At 41.9% G+C, this 21,592-nt stretch overlaps 1 protein-coding gene across 6 annotated transcripts; it reads left to right on the top strand.

Moving 5' to 3' along the window:
• The first annotated feature begins 303 nt into the window (after nt 1–303).
• LOC103028300 (bromodomain-containing protein 3-like) lies at nt 304–20,748 on the top strand. 6 transcript variants are annotated; one of them, XR_007427936.1, is made up of 21 exons: nt 304–391; nt 1,902–2,198; nt 2,800–2,937; nt 6,849–6,981; nt 7,610–7,815; nt 8,092–8,424; nt 8,701–8,829; nt 9,226–9,435; nt 9,936–10,183; nt 10,395–10,729; nt 10,835–10,924; nt 11,229–11,552; nt 11,992–12,284; nt 13,094–13,181; nt 13,272–13,363; nt 13,478–13,547; nt 13,660–13,760; nt 14,827–15,032; nt 16,049–16,244; nt 17,128–17,585; nt 18,204–20,748. XR_007427936.1 is itself a non-coding variant. In XM_049469408.1 (20 exons), the coding sequence occupies exons 2-20, from the start codon at nt 2,007–2,009 to the stop codon at nt 17,194–17,196; spliced, it is 3,450 nt and encodes a 1,149-aa protein (XP_049325365.1). In that variant the 5' UTR covers nt 304–391; nt 1,902–2,006; the 3' UTR covers nt 17,197–20,748. The 6 variants fall into 6 exon arrangements, 2 of the variants coding, with proteins under 2 accessions (XP_049325365.1, XP_022530155.2); XR_007427938.1 differs by having other exon boundaries at nt 17,128–17,943; nt 18,431–20,748; XR_007427935.1 differs by having other exon boundaries at nt 17,128–17,943; nt 18,075–20,748.
• The last annotated feature ends 844 nt before the right edge of the window (nt 20,749–21,592 follow it).

The raw sequence follows: 21,592 nt of genomic DNA, 5'->3' as shown, positions 1-21,592 counted from the left end.
ATATATATATATATATATATATATATACATACATAAAGTCTTGGTGCAGCATTTTGCTTAATTTGCAGCATTTTTTATTAATTTTGTCCACATGTCTCGTTCACACTTTAATTCACATTTTAAAGTGGATTTTATACTGGTTTATGTGATCAAATGGCTGGATGTAACGATTAATTTATATAACCCCCTATACATTAGTTATTAATAAATTATAATGATGTTATTATCACGTTTGGACATGAACGAGTTAATGTTCTCCCAACGTTTAGAGGGGGCGTGGCCGAGAGGGGTTTGCGTCTTGCGTCAGTGCCTGCGTACTGCGTCATCACGTGTATGTGTGTGTTTTTTTCTGCACTGGTTCGGTCGTCGCGCTGACAGCTCTGAAATAAAGGTAAATTAATTGATAAATACACGAATTACCGCTGATTATTGGTTATAGGTGTTGATTATTTATATGTGGTGTGATTATATTAATGTTAAAAGTGTATTTACAGGCTTAAATCTGAAGAAATCAAGCTAAAGTTGGGTCATCCTTCGAATTGTCCCATTCCTCCTTAAATACTGCCGTTAGTCCCGCAGTTACAGCAGTAAAGCCTCCCCGCGCTAGAACGGAGTTGCTGCAGTATTTAAGGTGGAACGGGACAATTCGAATGACAACCCAACTTTAGCCTCGTTTCGGGAGATACGGTGCTTTAAACGACTAAATTAACGCTTTTATTAATAAAACTCGATATTTAAAATATTTTAATCTGATATTTAACGCGTCCCGCATCGATTAATCGCATTTTTAATCCGAATCTGCCGCGTTTTATCCTGTTTCTGATCCCGCAAACAGGCCGTATCGTGACAGCGGTTACGCTAACTCCGTAACCTAACGTAGCGCTCTCTGCGCTGTGCGGGCGATACGCCGGGGCTCTGGCGTAAAGCCGCTCTGTGAATACCAGCGCAGCCATGGAATCACGAAGCGGGGTTACGCAGCGTAGCGAGCGGGAAGCGCAGCCGAGCAGCGCGTGCGCTCACTGCGTTCCTCCTATTGGACGGCTGAGTAAGCCCCGCCCTCACCGGCCTGCTTGGTTGTTTATTTTGGGGAAAAGAACGAAATAAACTAAATATTTATTATTATTTTATATAATTACCATCATTAAATTAATTTAGTTGTTGTTTTATTTATTTAAAAACTAAAAATGTTAACAAAAACAGATTAGCCCCGCCGACTCATGCTGCTGTTATTAGGAGCGAAGACAGCCAATCAGAAAAGAGCTGATTTAAATATGTACTTTAAATTCTAAAAGGATTCTTCATCTAATTATTTTTTATTATAATATGATAACGAGAATACTGTATGTGTTTTTTGCAGAGATGTCAGTTAAGGCCACTTCTGTATGTAAGAAAAGTGTTCACATTCAAATTAAAGTCAGAACTGGTTTAGAATAAAAAGAATCAAAATACTGCAAAATAGCCTTTAATTAAAATTAGATTTATTTAAAATCAGTTAGAATCAGATTCTTTTGAAAGTTGGAACTGATTCAGTCTAAGGATCAGATTACTTCTTGGAATTAGGTCCATAATGATTTAGAATACTCTTTAAATTAATTAATTTAAAATACTTAGCATTATTAATATAATAGCATTTAGAATCAGATTCATTTGGAAATTTAGAATCAATTTAGAATTCGGAGCACAATATTTCACAATAGTATTCAGAATGAAATCAGATTTGTTTGAAAATCAGAACTGGTTAAGAATAAGGGATCAGGCTCTGTTATAAGGAGTGCTTTTTGCAAGACAGCCAATCAGAATAGAGCTCATTTACATATATACTGTAAATCTTAAAGGTAGCCTTCTTCTTATTACTGTTATTATCAATAATGTGATAAATGGGGATACCGTATTTTTTGCAGTGATGTCAGTGATGGCCGTCTCTGTCTTGGCTCTGCCCACCGCACTCCTGCTTCCACACTGAGCTCAGACTGGGTGGCTCCAGGCCCAGATACCAACCAATCAGAATGGGGGACAGTGTGGAAGCCACTCCCCTCTCTAAAAACCCTCTAGTCCCTGAGACCACTAACCACACCCACCCTGCGAGGATGACCAATCAGCTGCAGTATCTGCTGAAGGTGGTTCTGAAGACCCTGTGGAAACATCAGTTTTCGTGGCCGTTCCAGGCTCCTGTAGATGCCGTCAAACTACGCCTTCCTGTAAGTGTGTGTGTGGTTCCTTTAAAAACGCAGATTCATCATATATAGTTATTTTAATATGTTTATTTATTGGGGAAAATTAATACAAACAATTGAAAGTAGGCTCTAGTTTGGACCCTGTTGGATCGTCTATGCTGGATATAAGATGAGATTGAGACGGTTGGGTTTGGAGGTTCTACAGGTTCTGTTTGGATCCTGCAGCACATTTACCCACAGATGTTGTTACAGCTGGACCTGTAGATCCTGCTCTGTACTTTGAAGGTGGAAGCTGAGCTGTTAGTGTTCCTCCTATCACTACTAGGGCTGACCGCTGCCGTATGAGACACTCCTCAGATCATCAGTCACAGCAGCAGTTTACAGTGTGAACTCTTCAGTCCGCATTAAAGCCACCACAAGACTCTAATTTCACACCTGACTATCATCAGAGTCCAAACTCTCACCAGGAGGTGCACTACACAGATGTAGCTTTTGACAGCCTTTTTATAAGGTAGCGCCCTCTTGTGGTCTAATAACTGTATGCTGAATTATTTGTTTTGGCAGTGAGTTTAATTTTCACCCTGTCACTGTTTTAATGTGTTTAATCCTGCCCCCTTTTCCTCAGGATTATTATAAGATCATTAAGTGTCCGATGGATATGGGGACCATAAAGAAGCGTCTGGAGAACCGATACTACCGGAACGCTCAAGAGTGTATTCAAGACTTTAACACCATGTTTACCAACTGCTACATCTACAACAAGGTACATACATATACACACACACTATCACGTGACTGTAATTCAGATTCGATCACATAATTTTCAAAGGATTGGAATCACTGATGTATCAATAATGTAACGCTACGTTGAGAATGCCCATATGGTTGCTCACACTGTCGCGCTGTTTATAGGCGTGGCCGGTAAGCAAGGACGCTAATTTAACAAGCTACCTATCTAGCCATCCTCTACTTTTGTCCACACTTATTTTCCTCCATTATTACTGTCTCATTAACAAGCGTACAGCGAAATACCAGCTTTTAATGAATCTGAATTATAATAAATCTCAGAATTGTTGTTGTGTGATATTTTTAGTTTATTTAAGTACTTACTTACTTCCTGTCGGCGGTGCGAGCAGTCGCAGCGGCTACTCCAGAAGCAAAACACGGTGCTTTTGTTTGTTTTTCTGTGTAAATAATCCGATCTGAACTCGCAATCATGCAAAAGTTCGCTATGGGAACACCTTACGACCGACAGACCCTGCTAGACCTGCAAAATCAACAAAAAACTGAACTTACAGACGGTCTATGCGCGGAGCTACGCGCGCTAGGCCTGCTAAGATCCGCGGGGTTTCCTGAGCCTGCTAGCCGGAAGAGGTCTCTCCGCAAGCGGTGCGCGAGGAGCCGAAAGCGCGGTAAGAGAGCCGGAGTCCGCGCTAAGCTAATGGCTAACTCCAGCTGGCCAGCTGTTCCATCCTGATCTCCAGCTACTGCTCGCCGCTGGTGGAGTTTGCTGTAGTCAGAGCCAGGCCATTCTACCTGCCCAGAGAGCTTAGCAGCATGTACATAATAGCAGTGTATGTAGCACCCAGTGCTAATGCTAACGGTGCTAATGCTAACGCTCTGCAAGAACTGTACACCGATATCTCCAAACTCCAGAACTCACACCCCGACGGACTGTTTATTGTTGCTGGTGATTTCAGTCACAGTAACCTGAAGGCTCTGCTGCCCAGCTTTCACCAACATGTGAATTTTCCAACTCGTGGAGCTAACCTGCTCGATTGTGTGTATACTAACATTCCCGGTGCGTACGGAGCAGAGCCCCACCCCCACTACGGCTACTCTGATCATATCTCTGTCATGCTTATCCCAGCATACAGACAGCTCATCAGACGTGCCAAATCAGAGAAGAAGCAAGTTACAACCTGGCCTCCAGGAGCCATCTCTGCTCTTCAGGACTGTTTTGAGCACACTGACTGGGACATGTTCAGAGAAGCTGCTACTTCTGATGACTCCATCAACCTGGAGGAGTACACAGACTCAGTGACTGGCTACATCAGCAAGTGCATTGAGGATGTTACTGTCTCCAAAACCATTACAACCCGCCCCAACCAGAAGCCGTGGATGACTGCAGAGGTGTGTGTGCTGCTGAGAACCCGAGACAAGGCCTACAAGTCGGGGGACAGGGCTGGCCTCCAAACAGCTAGAGCCAAGCTCTCCCGGGGGATCAGAGAGGCAAAGCGCACCTACGCAAAGAAAATCCACGCCCACTTCCCGGACATTACTGACACTCGGCGCATGTGGCAGGGCATCCAGACCATCACCAACTACAAGTCACCTCCCCCGCTTGTAACAGTGATGCCTCCCTTCCAGATGCACTGAACTCCTTCTACGCAAGGTTCGAAGCATAGAACTACACGACAGCAAGGAAGACCACACCTCTTCCAAACGATCAGGTACTGTGCCTGTCCTCAGCTGATGTGCGGAAAACTCTACTCCACGGAAAGCCCCAGGACCAGACAGCACACCTGGCAGAGTGCTCAGAGGATGTGCAGAACAACTCACGGATGTTCTCACGGACATTTTCAACATCTCTCTGAGTACTGCAATCGTGCCGACGTGCTTCAAGACGACCACCATCGTCCCTGTGCCGAAGAAGTCTCAAGTGTCCTGCCTTAATGACTACCATTATATTGCACTTACTCCCATCATCATGAAGTGCTTTGAGAAGCTGGTCATGAGGCACATCAAAAACCAGCTCCCGTCCTCACTGGACCCTCTGCAGTTTGCGTATCGTCCAAACAGATCAACAGACGATGCCATCTCTACTGCGCTCCACCTGGACAACAAAGACTGCTATGTTCGAATGCTGTTCATCGACTTCAGTTCAGCATTCAACACCATCATCCCTCAGCATCTGATCGGAAAACTGAGCTTGCTGGGCCTGAACTCCTCCCTCTGCAACTGGGTTTTAGACTTCCTGACTGAGAGACCACAATCAGTCAGGATTGGAAACAACACCTCCAGCACCACCATACTGAGCACCGGCGCCCCCCAGGGCTGTGTGCTCAGCCCACTGCTGTTCACTCTGCTGACTCATGACTGTACTGCAAAGTACAGCTCAAACCACATCATCAAGTTCGCTGATGACACAACTGTAGTTGGCCTCATCAGCAAGAACGACGAGTCAGCATACAGAGAGGAGGTGCAGTGGCTGACGGACTGGTGCAGAACCAACAACCTATCTCTTAATGTGGATAAAACCAAGGAGATGGTTGTTGACTTCAGGAGAGCTCCAGGTGTCCACCACCCGCTGAATATCAACGGCTCTGCTGTGGAAATTGTGGAAAACACCAAGTTCCTCGGTGTTCACATTGCAGAGAACCTCACCTGGTCCCTCAACACCAGCTCCATAACCAAGAAAGCCCAGCAGCGCCTCTACTTCCTGCGGAGACTGAGGAAAGCACATCTCCCACCTCCCATCCTCACCATGTTCTACAGAGGGACTGTAGAAAGCATCCTGAGCACCTGCATTACCGTCTGGTTTGGGAACTGCAACACCTCAGACCGCAAGACCCTACAGCGGATAGTGCGGACAGCTGAGAAAATCATCGGAGTCTCTCTTCCCTCCATCACTGAGATCTACACCACACGCTGCATCCGCAAAGCCACCAGCATTGTGGACGACCCCACCCATCCCTCACACAGACTCTTCGCTCTGATGCCGTCCGGCAGAAGATACAGGAGCATCCGAGCCTCCACTACTAGACTCTGCAACAGCTTCATCCACCAGGCAGTCAGACTTCTCAACGCACAGAGACAGAGCTGAACCCCACCCCACCCCTCCACTTACCCAACACACTCACACAAACTGAGCTGAACCCCCCCCCTTTACACTCACAAAGAACTGAACTTCACCCACACACACACCCAGTCAGCACACAGAGGCTGACATGAATTTATTCCTATCAGCAATATTTGCTGCACTATAAACTCTAAAAACTATAAACTCTACCTCAGTAACTGCTGTGATTATATATGTTCTATATGTTACAGTATGTCACACATCTCTGCACCTTATCCTCACTATACACTTTATTATACCGTATCGGTACTGCACTGTCCTGTCTTTAAATTGTCTCCTCCTTTGTATTTATTTTATTGTTTTTTAGTGTTATGATTTTATAATTTTATGTTGCACTGTCGTCACTCCTGCACTTTATGTTGTCTATTGCTTGTTTTTCCATGTTGCACCATGGTTCCGGAGGAACGTAATTTCATTACACTGTGTACCTGTACTCAGATGTAATGACAATAAAAGCCTCTTGACTCTTGACTTGACTTGACTAAAGATGCTTATTTAAATGTAAATCAGTCATATGGTTAATAAGCACTTGTTTATTTAGTGATACAATATCTCCCAGCACAATTTTAATAATAATTCTAAAATTATAATAAAAAAAAATAACAACTAAAAAAGGGACAACTTGGATGTGTTTTTTTTTTATGCATTTCCAAATTATTGGATTCCGGCTTGGTATTGGCAGATACTCAAAATTAGATCACTCGGACCCGGGATATCTTTAATTATACAGAAAACAAATTAACTACAAAAGGCTATACTGATGTTTTCTGCTATATGTGTGTGTGTGTGTGTGTGTGGGTTTGTGTGTGTAGCCGGGGGATGATATAGTGCTGATGGCGGAGGCTCTAGAAAAGATGTTTCTGCAGAAGATCTCGGAGATGCCTCAGGAAGAGGCTGAGGTCCAGCCAATACCAAGGGGCCGCGGCAGGACCAAACGTGACCCAGGTGCGTATGTGTGTGAGAATTTCAGAGATTAAACATCACCATTAGAAACCGGTCAGAACAGATTATATTTAAAGGGACATTTTATGCAAAACGCTATTCCCGTCTGCTGGTTGAGATCCTCAGACAGTGCACAGCAGGATTAGCCAGCAGACTTTGTCTGAGGGAGGGATCTGTACCTACTGTCCGTGGCAAGTCAGCAGATGAGAGAGATATTTCATATAACGAGTTGTTTTTCTATCGCAGTTAAGCATGAACTAGCTTCTGTGTGTTTCGCCATTAAGTATTTAGCGTAAACAAAGGGCGTGGCCTGCAACTGCTTATTTGCATAAAAGTGACAAGGCCTATAAATGGCTCATTCTGAATTGGACTGAAACAGGTAAGAATAGAGCTGTTGAGATCTTTATCTTTATGTGTGAGTGATTTTGGGTAAAGAACTTGCATAACCCACAGACCTACAGTATTTTAACTACTGTGTAAAAACAGGTAAAATATGAATCCTTTAATATTTAAATCAGTACTAGCACCAGTTTCAGGATTAGAATTAGGTCTAAATTAGGTTACTTTTAAACATAATTTAATTATCATTGAATTTTAATAATTTGTATTATAATCTCTTTCTTTCCTTTAGCCCCTCCCGCTATCCCGGCTGACTCCTCCTCTCCAGAACCTTTGGCTTTTTCCATTTCCTCTGTGACTAAAGTTGACCCTCCCCCTCCTGACCCCGCCCCCTTCTCCAGCGAGACTCTGTCCAGCTCAATGCCGACCGTCACCACCTCCGCTCTCATGGCCACGCCCATCAGACCTGTGCTTCAGACCACCACGCCCATCACAAAGGTGAGCAGATTCTCAACTGAAACTGATTCTGACTCATTTGAACAGATTCTGATTCTAGATAGATTCTGATTCTTAATTTATTTTTGACTTTGACTTATCAGAACTGATGATGTTGATTCTGAAACTGATTCTGGACTGGTTTAGATTCTGAAATAATACTGACTTATTTTAAATATAGTTTCCCATTTGAACTGATTATAATTCTGAAGCTATTTTAAATCTGTGCCTGAACCAGTTCTGAATCTGAATTGATTCTGAAGTGATTCTGATTCACAGCAAAGGAAGAGTCAGAAGAGGAAGGCCGACACCACCACCCCGAACGCCAGCGACCAGCTGAGCGAGTCGTCTCCTGTAGCGGCGGAGCCCCGTCCTCGACGGGAGAGCGGCCGACCCAGGCGGGACGTCCCGGACTCGGGGGGCACGGTGGGGGGTCAGGCGGCCGCCCCTGGTCCACAACTGCACCACTGCAGGGGGCTGCTGAAGGAGATGATGGCGAAAAAGCACGCAGGGTACGCCTGGCCCTTCTACAGGCCGGTGGACAGCAATGCACTCGGCCTCCATGACTACCATGACATCATCAAACATCCCATGGACCTCAGCACCATCAAGGTACCTTTATATTTTTATATTGTCCTGCATACTTTCGTTATTTAACACAGTTCTTCTTTAGCAGGCTTTAGTCTGCATTTCATCACACAAAAAGCAGGGGGTGCTTATGTCCTGCTGTATAGAATCCTAGCAGAAATAGACCAAAAAATGGCAGGTTTAAGTTCATTTTTCACTCTACTCGCATAGAGTAAACTAAATAAAGGATACTCTTGAATTCTTTAACATTAGATGAGCATGTGTCTCAATACTTTTGTCCATATGTTGTGTGCTTTGCAGGTGAAGCTGGAGAGCAGGCAGTACCCCGACGCTCAAGCATTCGCTGCAGACGTTCGGCTGATGTTTTCCAACTGTTACAAGTACAACCCCCCAGACCACGACGTGGTGGGCATGGCTCGAAAACTACAGGTAAAAAAGAGTACAAAGAAAAAGCTGGACTAGCAGAACCAATCATTTAACATCAACACTCTCATAAGACTAAATATAATCAAATCATGTTCAAAGCAATGTTCCACCATCTATGGTAAAGCCGAGTTCAACAAGCCAAGTATTAAGAGTGGGTGTAATTGCATACTTAATTACACAGGTAGTTACAGAAATAAAGATTTGGTTCAAAGTCAAACGTTTTCAGGTTTCCATTCATTTTTACCTTTGCATATATTAAATAGCCTAAATATATATTTTTAATTTGTCCCCAATAATGATTCACTATCAGATTTGTATAATAAAAATGCTATCATTATGTTAGTTTCATTTATTAATGGTCTGTATAAATGTAAACACTACATATACCGTAATCCTCAGGAACTGTTTGAGGTGCGATTTGCAAAGATGCCCGATGAGCCGGAGACCACGCCCCCTCTGCCCTCCCCCTCTCCGATCCTCCACCATCAGCCAATCAAACAGCAGCCCACACAGCCTCCGCCCGCCAGCTCCTCCTCTGACGAATCAGAGTCCTCCTCCGATGGCTCGGATCAGGAGCGAGCTCAGAGATTGGCCGAGCTTCAGGAACAGGTGAGAGAGTGCATGGTCACCACTGGTCAGCTGGTATGCTGTTGCTAAGAAGTTGCTATGCTTTTCCAAATTGTTTCTATGCGGTTACAAACTGCTAAGTGGTTGCTGTGATATTTTAGGTGGTTGCAATAGGGTTGTTTGGTAGATAATTTTGGCTAGCGGAATGGATGCTTTGCTGTCCCAAGTTGATAAGGTGTTAGAGGGTTGCAGGGGAGGTATTCTCTGTGGTTCATGTGGCTTTGCTTAGAGGCTGCCATGGTATACCTGGTGGATTCTATGGGGTTAATATAGGGTTGGTGGTTGCTATGGCTTTCTTTAAAGGTTTCTAAAGGAATTCCAGGTGGTTGCTTTGTTTTTGGCTGCTATGGTGTTGCTAAGACGTTGTGGTCTAAGGTGATTAGTAGGAGGAGGTTTATGGGTGGTTGCTGAGGTGTTGCTTTAAGCAGATTCTATCAGTTTACAGTATTTAACAACCCTGTGCTCTATGTCGCCCCCTACAGCTGAAGGCCGTCCACGAGCAGCTGGCAGCTCTGTCACAGCCGCCGGTCTGCAAACCCAGAAAGAAGGACAAGGAGAAGAAGGAGAAAAAGGAGAAGAGGAAAGAGAAGCACAAAGCGAAAAGCAGCGGGGCACTCCCTCTCCTAGGGGAGGAGCTTATCCCAGAAGCAAAACCCAAACCTTTACAACCAATCAAAAGGAACAAGATCACTAAGGAGTCAATCGAGCCAAAGAGGAGCAAAAAACTTGAGTAAGAACTGCAATTCCTCAATCGCTTCACCCAAATCACATACACTGACATAGTAGAGTTATCTTAGGAGACAGCTCGGAAAGTTCTGTGTAAGTTCTGAGGTGCTATCCTGTGAGTGAGATTGAACACTGGCCAGTGTGCTTATAGCAAGGCCAGGTGAATTAAGGTACATCTCTTTCTTTCTCTCTCTCTTTTTTTTTCTTTCTCTCAGAAGGAAGGAAGTAAAGCCTGGACGTTCTTTAGCTCCTCCCCCGTTGGCCACGCCCTCTCTGGTTCCTTCTCTGGAGTTAGAGGTGGAGACTGGTTCTCAGGGCACGTCTGGAAAGCCCATGTCTCTGGAGGAAAAAAGGCAGCTAAGTCTTGATATTAACCGGTTGCCCGGCAACAAGCTGGGTCGTGTGGTTCACATCATCCAATTGCGCGAGCCGACACTGAAGAACTCGAACCCGGACGAGATCGAGATCGACTTCGAGGCGCTGAAGCCCTCGACTCTCAGAGAGCTGGAGAGATACGTCTCCTCCTGCCTCAAGAGAAAGAGGACGGCAGGTCAGATTGAGGAACTAATTTGATAGCCGATAATTGGTTAATTATTATTTAAATATTGATAAATTAAGAAAGAAAACATTCTTAGAACTGTGTTTTCTTCTGTAGGTGAACGGTCAAATGTAACAAAGGCGAAGATCGGCTCTTCATCGGTCAGCACTGAGTCCAGCTCTTCAGACAGTGAGGACCGTACAGCAGGTATAAACATTTAGAGTGTTATTAACATATATTCACCCTAATGAGAGACTGTAGCTCCGCCTCCTCGGAGTATTATCACAATATCTACACTCCTCTCCAAAAGTATTGGAACTGTGAGTCCAAAAAACAACCAATTGTAAAGCTGAGAGAAGATGGAAAACTAATTAGATCCATTTGACAAATATTGGCCATAGCCAAGTACAACCATTTGGAATGTCCTAAAGAAGAAAGTCATCACTGGTGTACTAAGTAACAGATGTTAAACAGAATGTTATTAATTTATACTTTTTAACTCTTTTAATAGGGCCAGCCCCTAAACAGAAGAGGAAACCTCGCACAGCTAAGGAGGTCAAAAGGTCAAAGCGTCCAGCCGAGGCCCCGCCTCCTTCCCAAACTCAGGCAAAGGTTGTTCAGTCGACGACCACGTGCACTAACCCTCCCACCACCACCCAGGCACTGGAACCGTCCCATCTACTTGGAACCAGTTTCGATTCCCAGTTTGGCCCACCTCTGGCACCTTCACACACACTCAATACGAACACAACCTCACACACACTCTCTCAGTCACATGGGCCGGCGGAGACACACCCCTTCCTCAACCACAATCCAGCTGCTCTTCCTTCTCCAGGTACACACACACTCCTGTCATCACCTGTATGGGCGGAGTCCCCCTTTAGTTGACACTGATTGGTTTGTAGAATGTTGTCATTTCGGCAAGTTACCTCTTCAGGTGTTGTGCAGAATTCTGCGTCCCTGCAAGTACAAGTCTATAGATAAATCTACAGTTACAGTAGATATAGTAATCACAAACTAACACTATAAAATTTCTATAGTTGTTCTGAAAGTCTGAACTGTCCAAACAAGTATTTTCACACTGCAAACAAACCGCACCATGGTTCAGCTGATCCACTGCTTTCGGTCAGACCAAATTTGGTCCTTTGGTCAAACTTAAATGTCTGGTAGTTTAACGCCAGTAGGTCATGGTGCTTTTCCATCAGCAGCCAGAGTCTGAGAGAGAGGCCGGCCCCTGTTTAAGGATAACGGTGTAATTTTTTCTTTCTTTCTAGCTCTGCACATTGCCTTGCCTCAACAGCCCTCTCGTCCAACCAGCCACGCAACACCTCTTCTCACTAAACCCCCTCCTGTTCCCGTCTCTCTACCACCAAAACCTTCTCCTCTACCCGTCTCTCCACCCCCTAAACCCTCCCCTGTCGCTCTCTCACTTCCTCCGGCCCCTGCCCTGCGGTCGTTACCCCCGCTGGGTCCCTCTCTTCTGGGCCTTCTTTCTGCCCAGCCTCCCCAGGCCCTGCTGGAGGACGAGGAGGACGAAGCAGAGGAGTCGCCGATACCCCTGAGTCAGGTAACTTCAGTTCACACTTCGATTTTTGACTTGACTTTCTAAGAGGTTATATTAAGAGATTAAGAGAGAAAGTGATTTTCAGGGTTTTCTGCTGCACTATCAAGGCAAGGCACCTTTCAGGACATCCGTTTGTACGGGATAGAACAAGAGTTTTGTGCCGCAGTTGCAAGAATCGGTTCCATATCCATGTGGGTGACCAATTATCTTCACAGCTTACAGCCTTGGATTTTTTGGAGATCAGCTAGTAACTAAACTAAAGCTTCCCAAATCTTTGCGTCTTCAAGGAGTGTTTTAGCTCGTGTTCTGGATATGATTGCAGATTGCCACAGAATTGAATGACCCATGCACAACAAAACTAAACGTCTCCTCAAAAGCCTCCATACTTTAAAAAAAAACAACAGACAATACAAAACATCCAGCCCAGAGTCTGTCTAAAACCTATCCTTCAGATGCTTGAACTATAGCCGAATACCTAAGGCTGCCACAGATGTTCACAACACAGTATATTTTCATTTTAAATGGTTTGCAATAAAGGCTTTTAGGTGAATGCAATTATGAAACAAGCCGAATTTGGTGGAAAAACCACATAATCAAAATTCAAGAGCACAATACAAAATGGAATATCAATATATAACAAAAATTACAAACACTTTTTATCAAGTTTTTGATCAAATCACAGTTGAATACATATTTAAGTTGAATTTCCTGAAAATAACTACACATTTGGTCTATAATATGCTGTGTAAATTAAAGTAATGATCACCTGAGCTGAGGTGCTGATGAGGTCCTGGTTCTGGTTCTGTTTGTAGGTGCAGTTGTGTCTGCAGTCGCTTCAGGGAGGCGTCCAGTCGACAGCGCAGCCGAGCTCAGAACCTCCGCAGCAGACGTCTCCACTCGGTACAGTTCTACTCACTGCTTCTGTTCCTCACCTTAACCTCAGAGATACTAAAGAACCAGGATGTAACGCTGTAACCCTCTCTGTGATAGGTCCACTAAGGGAAAGCTCCTCCCCCCTGATGTCCGAGTTCCACCCTATGGTGCTACAATCAGCTCCTGTCAGCCGACAGCGCAAGAACCCAGTGAGTTCCAGTTTCAGCTGGTCAACTAAATTTTTAATAAAATAATAACTCTATGTGCTATGCTAATTCTGTTCTAGGCTAACTTGGTGCTATGCTAATTCTGTAATTGTGCAGGTTTTGGTGAAACAAGAGAGACTGTACTCATCTCCACCCAGTCTGCCTGAAGCTAAACCACATCTTAGCAGTGAGTAATTTCAGCGTATTTTATTTTATATATAATTATTAAAGCTTATGTCCAGTTATGTGTGACGAATGGCTCTGTGGGTATTTAACTGATTTCCTCTCTATCCAATCAGGATCTGACCTGAAGCCAGAGCGTCTGGAGGTGTCAGCCCCGCCCCCTTCTGTACAGAACAAAATCAAACATGAGGCGAAAACTCCTATCGCTCCTAAAAAGGTGTGTTTTTTTTTTTACTTTATATAGTATTGTGTTCAGTCTTTTAAGTCAAATGGGAGTAATAAATGCTGACAAACCGATTGAAGATCACAGTCGGTTGCTCTGATGTTGCTAGACGGTTGTAATGATATCCCAGGTGGTTGCTATGGTGTTCCTTATTGGTTGTTAGATTATTGCTATTGTGTTTGGTGGTTGCTGTGGCATTATTAAGTGGTTACTAAGTGGTTGCTATGGTGATGCTAGGTGAGTGCTATGGTGTTGCTAAGTTGTTGCTAAGTTACTTCAGTTGTGTTGCTAGGTGGCTGCTAAGAAATCCAAGGAGAACGGTATAGTGTTTCTAAGTGGTGGCTATGTTATTGCTATAGAGCTGCTTGGTGGTTGTTGTGGTATCTCAGGTGGTTGCTATGGCTTTGCTTAGTGGTTACTAGATTGTTGCTTTATTGTTGCTAGGGGATTGCTGTCATTTTGTTAAGTGTTTACTAGGTAGTTGCTATGGTGTTGCTACGTCATTGCTAGGTTACTGCAGTTGTGTTGCTGGGTGGCTGCTATGGTATTCCAGGTGAATGCTATGGTGTTGCTAAGGCATTGCTAGATTATTGTGATGCTAAATGGTGGCTAAGTTGTTTCTAGGTTACTGCAGTTGTGTTACTGGGTGGATGCTAAGGTATCTCAGGTAAATGTAATGTTGGTGCTTAGTAGTTGCTAGGTTACTTTAGTTGTGTTGCTGGGTGGTTGCTGTGGTATCCCAGGTGTTGCTCTAAGTGGTTGCTAGGCTATTGCTGTAGTGTTACAGGGTTGTTGTTATGGTATGCTAGTGGATTGCAATTGTGTTGCAAAGTGGTTGCTAAATGTTTGTTAGGTGGTTGTTATTGTGTCCCAGGTGGATGCTATGGTGTTGCTTAGTGGTTAATTTTATTGTAAAGTGCACAATTGTAAAATGTTAAATGTGGTTTTTTTTTTAAATTTATATTAGTTTTAGCTGGTTGTCTATCGTACATTAACACTAAATATATATTTAATTCATATATAAATCTATATAAAATATACACATTTTCTCTCTCTATAGGAGATGAAGGTGAAGAGCATGGGCTCCTGGGCCAGTCTGGCCCAAAGACCCGCCTCCTCCGGCTCTGCCGGCTCCTCATTGGCTCGCTCGTCCAGCGACAGCTTCGAGCAGTTCCGGCGCGTGGCGAGAGAGAAGGAGGAGAGAGAGAGAGCGCTGCAGGCCGAGCGAGAGAGGGAGAGAGTGCGGCGAGAGAGCGACAAACCCCGGTGAGAGAGAGCACGCCCCCTTTCACTACTGTTACCCTTTCTAGGTGGTTGCTGTGGTGTTGTGAGGATCTGGCTGACTCTCCTGCTTGATTGGTTAATATTTACAGTTCTGTAAAAAAATTAAAGACCACCGAAAATGATGATTTTCTTTGATTTTTACCAAATTAAAAACTGGAATATAATCAAGAGGAAGATGGATGATCACAAGCCATCAAACCACCAAACTGAACTGCTTGAATTTTTGCACCAGGAGTAAAGCAGCATAAAGTTATCCAAAAGCAGTGTGTAAGACTGGTGGAGGAGGAGAACATGATGCCAAGATGCATAAAATTAAAACTGTGATTAAAAACCAGGTTTATTCCACCAAATATTGATTTCTGAAATAGGGGTGTTTCATATCCCATCGTACGCAATAACATTTTTTAATATCGTGAACAATTTTATACCCTAAAATATCACCAACCACTTCGTATCACATCAGGGTGTGATGAATCTGGTAAAATTCTTATATTTTTTAATAACTCAGTTAGGGGTGCGCCATATCATATTACATGCAGTAATAGAATTTAATTTTCATTTAATTGCAGTCGTGTATTTTTTAAATAATTTTTTGAAATTCAGTGCTTTGTCATATTGCCCAGAGTATTGCAATTTTATTTTAGCGCCATATCGCCCACCCCTATTCTGAACTCTTAAAACCTTATAAATATGAACTTGTTTTCTTTGCATTATTTGAGGTCTGAAAGCTCTGCATCTTTTTTGTTATTTCAGTCATTTCTCATTTTCTGTAAATAAATGCTCTAAATGAGAATATTTTATGTGGAATTTGGGAGAAATGTTGTCTGTAGTTTATAGAATAAAACAACAATGTTCATTTTACTCAAACATAAACCTATAAATAGCAAAATCAGAGAAACTGATTCAGAAACTGAAGTGAAATCTTCATTTTTTTAAATATTATATTGTGCAATATTAATGGGTGTTAAGTTATGCTAATGATCTCTCTCTCTCTCCAGTGAGGAGGTGTGTGAGGAGATCCGTAAGGTCCTGAGTGATCCTCAGACCCCCCCACCACGGCCGAACCAGACCCCCTCACCCAACACACACTCACACACTCACACACACACTCAGCCCCGAGCCAACACTCCCACCACCGACCAGCAGAGGGAGCTGCTACGCCGGAGAGAGCAGGAGAGGAGGAGGAGGGAGGCGGTGAGACCAGATACTCACATACTGTAAATATATACTGAAGTGATCTATCAGATTCTGAAGGAACACATAATGAATCATGTAGTAACTTAAAAACAGTGTTAAACAAACTAAAATACTCTGAGAAGTATTTAGATGCTCTTATCTGGGAGCTTCATTCTTTTCTCATAATCTGGATTAGAACATTACTCAAATATTCACTATTCACTGTATACCTGTAACTCTACCTCTTCACTACTTTACTTTAACTGATGCTCTCAAACACTTTATTAAGAGACAAGAAATTCAAGTAATTAACTCTTGATGAGTTCAGCACAGCTGTTAACTGAAAGCATGAATTCCAGGAGACTCTACCTCATAAAACTGACTGAGAAAATCCAGAATGTAAAAATATAAAACACATTCTGGTTTCTTTTAAAAAAATTTTGTTTACTAAATAATTCCACATGTTTTCTTCAAAGTTTGGATGACTTTAGTATTAATCTTCAATGCAGAACGTTTTGAAATAATGAAAAGAACACTGAATATCACAGTACAATAATTTCATATTGTTTTATTGGTCAATTCTTTGTGAAAATTGTTACCTGCAGAAGTTCTGCAAAATACTATATTTCTGAATTTGTATTTTTTAAGGAAATTCTGCAAATTATAAAAATTCTAAATTTGTCACCTGGAAAAAAATATCAAAATAACTTGAGGAAATTTGGAAAATATCACATATTTTTAAGATTGTCTAAACCTTTAAATATGTCAGTTGCAGAAGTTTCCAAAATACATTTTTTTCTGAAGGAAGTTTCAGAAATCTTTAATATTGGAATGTTTTGTATAGTGTATTTGTTGTGCAGCATTACCCTAAATGACAGATCATTTCTTTTCTGTCCTGTAGATGGCAGCAACGATCGACATGAACTTCCAGAGTGACCTGATGGCCATATTTGAGGAGAACCTGTTCTGAACTCCAGGCAGAAGAAGTGGACGTATTCAGAAGCTCGTTATATTTCTCTCTTTTGTAAAGTGGAAGCTGTATATGTTAAAGTGTTGGACGGCATTTCCCGACCATGTGTTTATTTCGGAATGACATCAAAGAACTTTAGAAAGAGGGAGAGGGCTTGTGACTGTTCTTTAACTGTATATAGTTTTTTGTTTTAGTTTGAGAGAAATATGTCTGTGAAGTCTGTGTGAGTGAGTGATTCTGTATGATGTATTTTTGCTTTTGTTGTGTACAGACTTTATTACAATGGAAGCACTTATTGAGAAAAATATTATTGTGCATGTTACTGCAGTGCATATGTGCAGAGGTGGCAGATCCATGTTCAGAAATTCAAAAATCCAGTGGAAGTAGAGGTCTTGATTGTCTCCAAGCAATGGAGGTGGAGGGCTTGGCTATTTCCATATAGTGGAAGTAGACGGTCTGTTTGTTTGCCTCCAGGCAGTGACCGTGAATGGCTTGTTTGCTTCCAGGCAGTGGAAGTAGAGGGCTTGACTGCTTCCAGGCAGTGGAAGTAGAGGGCTTGACTGCTTCCAGGCAGTGGAAGTGAAGGGCTTGATTGCTTCCAGGCAGTGGAAGTGGAGGGCTTGGCTGTTTCCCTGGCAGTGGAAGTAGAGGGCTTGATTGCTTCCAGGCAGTGGACGTGGAGGGCTTGGCTGTTTCCCAGGCAGTGGAAGTAGAGGGCTTGACTGCTTCCAGGCAGTGGAAGTAGAGGTCTTGATTGCTTCCAGGAAGTGGAAGTGGAGGGCTTGGCTGTTTACCAGGCAGTAAAGTGGAGGGCATGACTGCTTCCAGGCAGTAGAAATAGGTGGAGGGCTTGGCTGCTTCCAGGCAGTGAAGGAGAGGGCTTGGCTGTTACCCAGGCAATGGAAGTTGAGGGCTTGAATGCTTCCAGGCAGTGGAAGTAGAGGTCTTGATTGCTTCCAGGAAGTGGAAGTGGAGGGCTTGGCTGCTTTCAGGCAGTGGAATTTGAGGTCTTGATTGCTTCCAGGCAGTGGAAGTAGAAGGCCTGTTTGTCTACAAGCAGTGGAAGTTGAGGGCTTGGCTATTTCCAGGCAGTGGAAGTAGACGGTCGGTTTGTTTGCCTCCAGGCAGTGACCGTGGATGGCTTGATTGCTTCCAGGCAGTGGAAGTGGAGGGCTTTTTTCTTCCAGGCAGTGGAAGTAGAGGGCTTGACTGCTTCCAGGAAGTGGAAGTGGAGGGCTTGATTGCTTCCAGGCAGTGGAAGTGGAGGGCTTGATTGCTTCCAGGCAGTGGAAGTGGAGGGCTTGACTGCTTCCAGGCAGTGGAAGTGGAGGGCTTGATTGCTTCCAGGCAGTGGAAGTGGAGGGATTGGCTGTTTCCCAGGCTGTAAAGTGGAGGGCATGACTGCTTCCAGGCAGTAGAAATAGGTGGAGGGCTTGGCTGCTTCCAGGCAGTGGAAGTAAAAGGCTTGTTTGTCTCCAAACAGTGGAAATAATGGGCTTAGCTATTTCCAGGCAGTGGATGCGAAGGGCCTGTTTGCTTCTAAGCAGTTGAAGTAGATGGGGCTTGGCTGCTTTTAAGCAGTGGAAGTGGAAGTAGCTTCCTCCAGGCAGGTGTAACAAAATTCTAGGGTGGATTTTTATTTTCTGGACCTGAACTTGCCATCTTTGAGTTTGTGAGAGTGAGATGTTCCTAACATTGAGACTTATAGTTTAACTTCCTCAGGATCCTTTGCCTTAATGGTTTAACTGGTGCGCGATAGTGTGTAAGTGTGTGTTATTTATGTGACCGAAAGTGAAAGTAGGAGTGTTTGGTGTTTATTGGTGAATAAACACACAGATGGTTTTATAGGATTAAGAGTTTTATTAGTATTTTTCCTGATTCTCTTCATAACCATCAATAAATGCAGTTGTTTTGATCTGAGAACACTGGACAAGTTCTAGAACCATCCAGACCAGGGTAGAACTTTTTCATTATTTATTTATTACCCACACTTTTTCATAACTCTTTAGATTCCGAAAGCAGATTGTATAATTGTAAGTGTTTATTTGTGTTTTTGTGTCATTTTTCTTCCCTTCTTTTCCCCCTTACTTTCTTTAAAATATTTTGTGTTTTTTCATGGTAGACTATAGGATAGACTGAGTTTTTACAGTTAGCCAGATACCTTAAGCAGGGGCCCGGATTCTCAAAAGCATACCTAAGGGAAAAAAACTAAATATCTACGGAAGACAACCATTTCAAATCATAATAAATTCATAACAGCAACAAAAAAAACTTATCAAATCTTAATAAAAAATTCATAGCCTTTGGATGTTTAGTTATAAAAGACACTGTTTTCAAACTATTAATCTGATCAGTGTAGAGGTGTGTATTAAAGGCTGTCAAAAAGTTAACTTTAGTTTTTACATTTTGAGGATTGTTAAAGAGAAAAATCTGAAAATTTGAAAAAATTTGTCCTTGGAAAATTTATTTTTTTCTTTTTCTTTTGTAGAGATAATATGAAAAGTCAGCTCTATAGGAGAGTCTTGACTGCCACACTTCCCCTTAATTTACAGAAAAATGCCATTTCTTAATAAACTGGTAATATTAAATTTAGGTTTAAATTATCTGGCTGAATTGAGAAATTTTGTTTGTTAAAAAACAAAACATGCTTTTAGTTTGTTCTTTTAGAAGACTGTCAAGCAGACATTTCTTGTAAAATATTAGATTTTTTTTCTGTCATAAATCAACCTTTTGCTTGTTTTGTTTGTTTTTATAACTCAGTATATTTTTAACCCATAAACCATATTTTTGGTCTTTGAAAGCTACTGTAAACAGGTTGTTATAGTTTTGTTTGCTTTTGTTTAAAAAAATTATTTTGTTTCTGATGAATCTTAAAAGCTTGTATAAAGTATCCTTTTGTTTGTTTAGTTTTATTGTTTTGATTGTTTGTGTAAGCTAGACCCAGAGCCAGGACCATAGTGCAGGTTATTTATTGATCTATATAGATACTTAAGCGTCTGATTGGCTCTGTTCGACTTTCTCTTGCTTTACTTTATTCAACTGTAGTTCTGGCACATTTTTTTAAATTTTGATAATTTCAACTTTTTTGTTTGTTTGTAATTTTGCCCATTCTGCTGTAGCTTCATCATGATTTGTAGATTTGATGTATTTTATTTTGCCCTAATAGAAGAGTCACAGTTAATGATTCGTTCTGTAGCTTGGTAGACATTCAGTTTTTAATGATTTTAATGATTTTTTGTTAAACATCTTGTGCCATAGTCACTCTTTTTGGGTTTTCTGTTTTTGTTTGTATTCTGTAGAATTTTACAGTATAAACCATTTATTTGCTCAAATTAAAACATGCTTGTTGTTTGTGTTTGTATTTATGTTGTTTTTTTACTGAACTTTTGTTTGTCTTTTTGTTTTGTCTTCCTTTTCGAACCTAAAGTTGCAAATTCTCCCAGTTGTGTTGCTGTTGAGTGAGGTGGAAAAATGCAGTTTATTAAGATTATTGAACAATATTTGTTTTGTAAAAAGAAAAAATTAAAAATAATAAAAATAATTTAAAAACTTTTTTAAAATATTGCTTGTTTTTTATATTAATCAAACTCCATGTATTGTGCACATAAGAATAAGCTACATCATCTATTGCAACACTTTGCTATGCATTTTAATACACATTTTACTGTTTATGAACTTTTTTTATTCATTCATTTCCTGGCATAAGTAAAGGTAATGGCACATTAAATATATTAATACATTTTATTATTATCCAATCTGGAAAATTTCATTGTTTCATTTTCAAACATAAACATGTTATTTATTTATATTTAATGTATATATACGGTAAAAAAAAAGTAGATTGTATTATAATTTACTGAGGTAAATCAAAATGCTGACATGTCTGGTAATGAATTGCATTTTTCAGCTACTTTACAGTAGGTTGCACCCATTGCTGACACAGATGTGCAAATACACACATGCATCTTGTCTATTCCCTGTAGTAGAGAATTACTGCCAATAGAATATGACTAGATAAACAAAAATGAGTGTCTATTGGCACCATACTATCTAATATCAGGCTTGGGTTAGAGAGTTATAAAGCCAAAGACTGTCCAACATCCTAACTTCACTAAGGCTTCTTGAGGCTGAATACAATCAAATCCTTACAGCAGTGTCCAGAAAAGCAGGATAAACTACAGCTTGATCATCAACTTTGCCTTATTAGCCAATTAAAATAGGGTTAGTTGTTGAAACCTGTAAGGGTGGGGCCAAATGTATGACAGTCAAATTCATCCTGTTTGCAGAAGATGCAAATCTCAGCTGCCAGGGTGCTGAAGGGAACTGAAACCAGGGATCAGATGATTCCTGCCACTGGTTTCCATTAACATTTACACTGAATATTAACATTCATTTG

Source organism: Astyanax mexicanus, chromosome 21 (genome assembly GCF_023375975.1).
Source record: "Astyanax mexicanus isolate ESR-SI-001 chromosome 21, AstMex3_surface, whole genome shotgun sequence".
Lineage (NCBI taxonomy): Eukaryota > Metazoa > Chordata > Actinopteri > Characiformes > Acestrorhamphidae > Astyanax > Astyanax mexicanus.
The sequence above is the reverse complement of the archived record's forward strand: the minus strand, read 5'-3'. Positions and strand labels throughout refer to the sequence as shown.